The sequence below is a fragment of the Wickerhamomyces ciferrii genome, contig 00275 (assembly GCF_000313485.1).
Source record: "Wickerhamomyces ciferrii WGS project CAIF00000000 data, strain NRRL Y-1031 F-60-10, contig 00275, whole genome shotgun sequence".
NCBI lineage: Eukaryota > Fungi > Ascomycota > Saccharomycetes > Phaffomycetales > Wickerhamomycetaceae > Hansenula > Hansenula ciferrii.
The window spans coordinates 1,632-9,802 of record NW_011887465.1 but is presented as its reverse complement, the minus strand read 5'-3'; the positions used below and the strand labels follow the sequence as shown (position 1 = coordinate 9,802).

At 31.7% G+C, this 8,171-nt stretch overlaps 2 protein-coding genes across 2 annotated transcripts; one reads left to right on the top strand and one right to left on the bottom strand.

Annotated features, from left to right (window-relative positions):
* Positions 1–693: 693 nt before the first annotated feature.
* Positions 694–3,077, bottom strand: BN7_6429 (uncharacterized protein; the record flags this gene model as incomplete). Its single annotated transcript, XM_011273013.1, has 3 exons — positions 694–1,149; positions 1,215–2,516; positions 2,865–3,077. The coding sequence occupies 3 exons, from the start codon at positions 3,075–3,077 to the stop codon at positions 694–696; spliced, it is 1,971 nt and encodes a 656-aa protein (XP_011271315.1).
* A 3,606-nt stretch (positions 3,078–6,683) lies between these two features.
* On the top strand, positions 6,684–7,859 carry BN7_6428 (uncharacterized protein; the record flags this gene model as incomplete). The annotated part of the gene is made up of 1 exon (XM_011273012.1): positions 6,684–7,859. One exon carries the CDS (start codon positions 6,684–6,686, stop codon positions 7,857–7,859), a length of 1,176 nt encoding a protein of 391 aa, XP_011271314.1.
* Positions 7,860–8,171: the final 312 nt, after the last annotated feature.

Below are 8,171 nucleotides of genomic sequence, written 5' to 3'. Positions count from 1 at the left end.
AAATAAGTTTCAATAAATAAGTTAATGAATAAATAATAAATAAATAATGATCGAAAATAAACTTAAGATCTGATAGTTCCCAATTCACCACCATCTAGAAGGTTTTTCTAATTTCCAATAAGCATTAGTTTTAAAAGCTTCAGGTGCTTTATCATTAGCAACTTGTTCCCTAAACTTCCCAGTCAATCTGAAATCTCTTTCAATCATTAAATTTTCCCAATAGTTCAAAGAATGTCTTGGAGTATGTCCATTATTATCAATTAGTTTGAAATAACCAGCTGCTGCAGGTCCTGCTGTTAATAGCTTTATATGTTAATTATATGAAAAGATCTTAAGGAGCGGGGCGTTCGCTCTTGTTGAAGGTTAAAGTTCACATCAACAAATCGAAAGTATAATGCACTTACCGTTCCCATGATGACATAAGGGAGCACCCCTTCAAATGGAATCATCTTGGTTGATAAATCTGATTAAATCAACGTATTTCAAAATAGAAGTTGAAGGACCAAATAATTTAAAAGGTAAACAATTTGTTAAGTTTATTTTTGTATGGGGATGATTTTAAAGCTGGTATGAGCAGCACTGACAAAGAATTCGCGTGTATATAAGAAGGTTATAAACTCAACTAATAAAACATAAATAAAGGTATTAATTTGATTTTATAAAGCAATATCAGAGATAGAAAGAACTTGCTAATCAGAGTTCCATTTCAACATCATCACCTTGGGTTCTTGCAAATTCATACAATTGAGAAATGAATTCATAATCGTTGCAACCAGCATGAGATGAAGTTTCAGATCCATCAAATGAACAAACACCTCCAGGAGAAACTCTAGTAGATTGATCAAAATTGGAAATATGAACTTTACCATTATAGCAAAACAGATTTTTCAGATTCAACTTCCTATGATGAAGTTTAACTTTTTTATGAAGAATATCAATTTGTTTATGTAACAATTTGATCTCTTCCCTTCCCAGTGGTTTAGATGATCTTGATAATGGGGTTGAGTTATATCTCAAAACTAAGAATGGACCAAATATAACTTCAGGGTTGAGATTATTTTCATCATCTTCAATCAAAAATTTAGCCATACCAGCCTTCAAAACTTTTGGTGTTGTGATTTTATCATCTTCTTGAGAGCTCAGATTATACTTATAGATCTTGTATAAAGCACTAAGCTCATTTTTGAATCCTGATAACCGTTCTTGATAAATACCAGCTTGAGATTTTGCCGTTTCAATATCATCTGTTGCAAACCTTGGTACATCTTTGGAGTTTCTAATAGATCTTGGAGTGTCCACTGAATTTCTTCAATATCATTCATATAAAATACTTTAATAACGTTGAATGACGCATTCTCTTCATCAGATTCACCAGAAGATCCATCACTGTTTGTAATTGAATCCTTGATTATTATTTCCAAAATGTGACTATTGATTCTGTTGGATTTTAATTCGATATCTTGACTCTTCAACTTCATCTTGAATTGACCTTTAAACAAATTTTTTAAACATTCATTACTTGAGAAACTTGCAAACATACTAGGACCACCAGATAAAAATGTTTCCAAATTCTCCTCAGGTATATCATCCATCATTGCTTTCAATAAATTTGATAATGTTTCTTTGGAGTTTTCATCAGATTCCGCATTAATCAAATTGAACCTATTTGGAATACTTGAAACACTCAAATCTGATAATTGAGCAGCCATCATATCAAATAGAATCAAGAGAAGTAACAACTGAAGAGAAATCCCATTGTAGTGTGAAGATGATGAGTCACAAACATGAACATCCACGGGGTCATCAATAACCAAAGTTTGATCACCAATTGATTTATCTATATCTATAGCATAACTTGCTTTTGAAATATCATTATAGTTTATACAAACTGTTGTTAGCAGGTCTGTGATCATGGAGGATTTGTTTTGTCCACATAAGTTATAAAATGTGTTCTGACGGTTAACTGGTGGATATATATCAACATCTTCGACCTTAACCTGGTTTGGAGTTTTAGAGCGTATGGTTTTGGACGACTTGATGCTCTTGACTTCGATGGGAAATTCTTTCAAGACCAGCCTTGGATCATCTTCATACTGCAACTCTATATTGACATCTGCATAACCTTTATACTTGGTTTTCGCCTTTGAATCCAAAAATGTTTTATTTGTAGCATCCAAGTTTTTCTTTTTTTGCACTTTATCAACAAAAGTGAATTTTTTGTCCCTAGTTATCTCTGATAAATCCATAATATGGTTCATAAAACATATAACAGGGTTAAGAAAGTTTTTTAAAAATGCTCTCCTGATTTCTACTTCATAAATAGCACCATTAGTATTAGTAGCAAGCGGGTGTTTGTATATAAACAATCCTGAGAGAATAAGTAGCATCCCGTGTACTTCATGTTCTGATATCCCAGCAAAAGTTGATTCAATGAAATCTTCGAGACTTCTGAATGGATTTGTTGCATTATCCCAGTTGATGTCTTTAAAATTGTTGAAATTAATCAATCTGGAGTGCTTATAGAAGTGCAGGGGATGGGTGGAAAGACTTTCATCAACGTAATACATCCCATCATGTTCATATATATGTATAATATTCTTCATACATAAATAAATTTTGTAAATTTTTCTTGTATATCTGACCACTTTCCTAATGCCATCTGTTGACGTTTTGACAACTTCATAAAGAACATCACCTTCTTTTTCATAAAAAATAAGAGCAGATTCTTCTTAAAAAGTAATGCTCTAGTCAACCTGTTCAGGACTAAATTATTCTTGTTAGATTAAACGTCATATTTGAAATTATGGGCCATTATATATTGTGAATAAAGCTGCTGCACAACCTCGTATTTGTATAAGCTGTACCACTTTAAAATAACCCTGAGGAATAGTATACTCACAGTCTCCAACCTCCTTATCATTTCTAACATCAATTAAGTCTGAACCACCAGTTCTTGATTTTAAAAGAAGACCACTGTTGTCGAGTCTTTCCAAGGGACAATCTATGATGTTGTCGCGGAAATTGCGAATTGCTTCTTCAATGTGATGAGGAAGGGGATAAGATGTGTCTTGCTCCATGATTGAGCATTAGGTCAGTGGTGTCAAACAGAAACAATCACGAATAATAAGACTAAATTGACCTTCTAATTAGTCAGTTGATTAAAATATTGAGCTCCAATTACGTTGAGAATATTTGACACAAAAATATGTGGGACAAATTACATAAGCAATTTACACTTAATTAAGGTTATAAACTTACATCTGAATTGAAAATCCTCAATTTTGAACAATCTTATGGTTCAGCTTCATTAGCTTTACATTTTTCTGATGCTGATGAGATTAGGTATTTGTCAATGCCATCAAATCAACAAGGTAAAGAGTCTGATACGTCTTAATTCTGATACAAGAAGTCCTAGTGTTCCATTTATTAAAGGTATCCCAAAATCAACTACATAGTATTAAGTATTCCAATTTTAGGTGTTGTTGGAGATGTAGATAAATGTCATATTATTAATTCTAAGCTACCCAGTTTATGGTGAGAGCCCCTATCATCCATCTTTAAAGTCGTTTATTGGTAATAATCATCAGCTTTCTCCGGCTTTATATTTCGAAGCTTGATTTGATTCGTCAAATTCTTCAAATATAAAGTCAGAATCATCGTGAGTTCAATTTTTTCTTTAAAATTTGTTGTTAATCAAATATCATTTGAAATGAGCTCTGCAGAAGGTGATTTCATTAATGAACCAAATAATCAATCTCCAAAAATGACATCAATATCAAATAAAATATATTCAGTAATTGATAAGAAAATATTTCTGAAAAATTAGCTGGTCATGACCCAAAATCTGATGTAAGTTTTGAAATTTTAGGCAGTTGAGCTCTATATGGGATTTATATGCTGAGTATCACAGGAAATGGTCCTTAGTTTGTCTTATAAGAAGCTAAAAGCAATCAATCCGGAAAAATATTTATCAATATGTTACTTGGTGTACTTTATATACACTAAATCCTCTTGATAATCGTATTCATTAAAGTTGAAGTACCTATAAATCTTTCATATATTGCAATTTTTGATCTTAGTATACCTCATGTAATTGACTCTTTTCAGGCTAATGCAAAGTCTTTAGATGCGTTATAACTAAATTCTACATTTATAAGTTAGTATCGAGAGTACTAGTTGCAGTACATATATTTTAAAGTATCTTGTACGACTATATATTGGATCCTCAAGGAAATCAAATGTACTCCTGTTTTGTTTGTAATTGACGTACATCGTGATCTCATCTCTATCGATATAATACTTTTAGTATACAGATGAATGAACTAAAATCGGGAAATTGAATCATCTGATGATTTACTAACTTCAAATTTATCAGCTGGTGAAATATCATTGAAAAACCTTCTGAGCCTCGGATAAATTGGAGTATTCTTTACCAGACTCATAGATACTATTAGATGTTAATAGTTGTCCTCTTGAATAGTTATGGCTGTAGCGGGAACAATTTCAAGACTATATAAGCCACCAACTATAAGCCACGAACTAAACGACTAAAGTATTTGATATTCAACAAGTCTTTGTGGAAGCAGCCACTGCATTACACATAGTGATCATTATGGGCATTAGTTCTCTATGGTATTACTATTTATCAGCACCTTTCAAAGTATTATTGTCTTTTTCACCTATAATCTAAGATGGCTTACCCCATAATTCTTCCATACTAAACTTTATCGGAGTTACCATACAAAAAATGAGATTGCTAACAATGCAACGATGACCTAAAAATAAATTTGAAACAATCCAATGACAAACTACGTAATTATCTAAAACTTTGTAGGGTCTGGAATCTGAATATCTGACTCATTGAAATCGGAAATATCACTAATATTAGCCAACTTAATTGCCATACAAGTTTTGAACTGATGAATGACTACTGAAATGATCTTTAGTCTCTGGTTATTGTTGCTAATGCATTAACACAGCTGCTTTTACTCGATTCGTGAAATGGCATACACATTGATACCTGCTAGTCCATGTTAAAACTTAATATGATACAATTAAGGCTACCGTTGATCTTTCAATTCGTAGTTTATTTTAGTTGGGCTTGTAAATATGGTTCGGTTGTAAAATTAAGTCTTTAGTTGGGAGCTGATGCTGGTTATGATCACTTATCTGATAAGGAAAAGATACGTACAAGAATCTGGAAACAGTTTAAAACTCTAGCTTTTCAACTTCAGAATGATGGTGCTTTTTCTCTGTTAAATTGTTCTAGATCTATGTCTATTTCAGGTTTATCGACTTCCACTTCCACAGTGAATTGCAACATATTTCGTTAAAATCAATATGACATGGTTACCGATTATGACATTGATCAACATGAATTAAATCAACTTTAGTAAAACTATTTATAGACTAATGTATGTACTTATGGTAGAAATCTTATGGTAGAAATCTAATTTGAAGATCAGGTACAATTATATTCATCCAATGTTTAATTGATCAACCTCTTCACAGTTTTTGAAATGAAAAATTCAACTATGATACTTAATCGAGATCGACCGGCCTTGCAGATATGGGTTGTATAAATTTACCTTTTGTTTAGATAACTTGTCAATATTGAACAAATTAGATACTTAAAATGGACAAATCAGAACATTTAATACCCAAAGACTGATACACTTGGTAATAATTACTTTACATCATACATAATAAATAGAGAATTTAACTTCGAAGTACCACAATAATATAATTCACATGGGATCGAGTTATCCGATTATCACCAATTATGATACGCCAGAAGATCCAATGGACTACACCATGGCATTAGAGCGTCAATTCCCCAGCATGTATCTCTTCAATTGGTACAATCTCATTTATGCTAATAATCTATGGTTGTATGGTCTAGTATACCTACGACACTAGCTCTGATCAATTGCTGTTTCAGTACTTTTGATATTAGTGTTATCCAAGTTATCAATATCCGAACCATTGGAATTAATACATACCTTGACGTGTTAAATCACACTCAAACAACCCAGATCTTTACCCAACTTTACCTAAAACAGAGTATTAAATGCTTCACCTCATCACCAAACAACAAAAACAAGTGAAAAAAGTGAAAAGTTTTAATAAAATTAAGCACGTTCATTTACTCATGGCCCATATGGCTAGTCCCATTCGTAGTTCTCATTTCTCATTTCTAGACCCTTGCCACCTAATTTTTAGTCTAGTTTTTTGTAGAAATTTTAGGCACAGTTCGGATGACCAGCGATAACAACTCGAAAAAACACGCGTCATGAGAACTCAGACCCGAAAGTCTAGTCCCATTATGAGTTGTATTTATCTTTTGTGGATTATTCACTTTTGAAACTTATTTATAAACAACAAATTTCTCTAAACTTTTTCCATTTTTTCCACTTTGAATAAACAATCTTCAATTCAAACAATTTAAAAGTGGATATTCAACTGCACATTTCACATACAATCACACAAAGTCTTCTCAAGTCAATTGCAATTGCTCACTTGAGATTCAAACGCGTCTTGCTCCATTATTTTTAGTGGGACCCGCTCTATTGTTTTATTCATCTCAGATTTAGATTGATAAGGCTCGAGAGGTTTTTTCCATCAACATTGGACAACCACAACAACAACAACAACAAAACAATAAGCTATATATATACAACACAATGTCATTCAAATCAACAACTTCGCCAGATTCATTGGCTCCTACTTCACCTTTTTCAAATTATTCAAATTTATCAACTTCTTCCATATCTAATCATTCAAATAATGCATCTCCAAATTTCAAATCAACAACTACAACAAAGGAAAGAAAATCTGCTATAAAGCATCAAACACAATTATCAACTTCAAGTCCAGCTGGTATTGCAGTCGCTAATAAGGTTACTCCTGAAAGATTGGCACATTTATTATCAAGTACTGGTCCTTTAGCAATTAGACATATAACTTCAAACTTGGCTAAACAAATCCAAGGTTTTGATAAATTATCTCTTTCTAAACAAAGAAGATTGATTATGAGCTCTTTAGATCAAGGTTTCCAAGAAGAATCTACGATTTTTGAAAAAATTGGCTGGGGTCAATGGAGTGCTAAAAAAGTTGATCCTGAAAATTTTATTAAAGAAAGAAATTCAATTAGAATACATAATGCAAAAGTTAAAGATGGTGAAACAAATAATGCTTTAAGAAGAGAATCAATTACAAAAGGTAAATATGAAGTTGATCAACATGATAATTTCCTGAAGAAACATAATAGACCTTCAACTTCTTCATCTGCAACAATTACAAGCCAAACAATTGCTCATGATTATGCAATTGAATCTTCAGATGATGAAGCTATTGAAGAAGAAGATGAATCTCAAGATCATGATGCTAGTTCAGTTAGTGATTTTTATGATGGTGATGGTGATGATGCTTCTAATGGTGTTTTCAAATTTGATGATGAAGAACAAATTCCACCATTAAAACTAAGTTCAAATTCAAGATTAGTTTCACCTCCATTAAATACAGCTACAAGATCTTCAAGATCAAGTTTCTCAAGAGGTATTCAAAAACCAAAATTTAAATCTACAAGATCAAATTCTCAAACTCCAACTTCACCTGAATTATTATATTATCAATCAATTGAAAAATCAAATCCTTCAAGAAGACATAGTTCAATCAGATCTACTTTAAGTGCAAATGAACAACATGATGATTCTGATACAGATGAAGAAGATTGGCAAAGTATAGGTGCTGTGAAATTACGCAAAAGTAGTTTAGCGCCACCAGAAATTACTATACCCAATTTACCAAAAAATGAACAAGATGCTGCTTTAGCCTTGGTCAATTTAAGATCCCTTTGACCTTTGACTTTAATCAAAGACGGGTGTTCCTTTTCAATTCAATTTTCAAATACAATACAATTCAATTCTCATTTTTATGTCCATTTTTTTGTTTAAAACTTATTTATTTCCAATAATGAAAAAAATAACAAAAAAAATCATAAAATTTATGGCATGCCATACTATAACCACAAAAAAAAATTAGATAAACTCAATTAAAATCATAATCATATTTATCTACACATATTGATGTTCATTTCAAATATTCAAACAATTTGTTTATTATATTCCATTTTTAATTTTATTGTTCTTTGTTTCCTTTTTTGTAATATA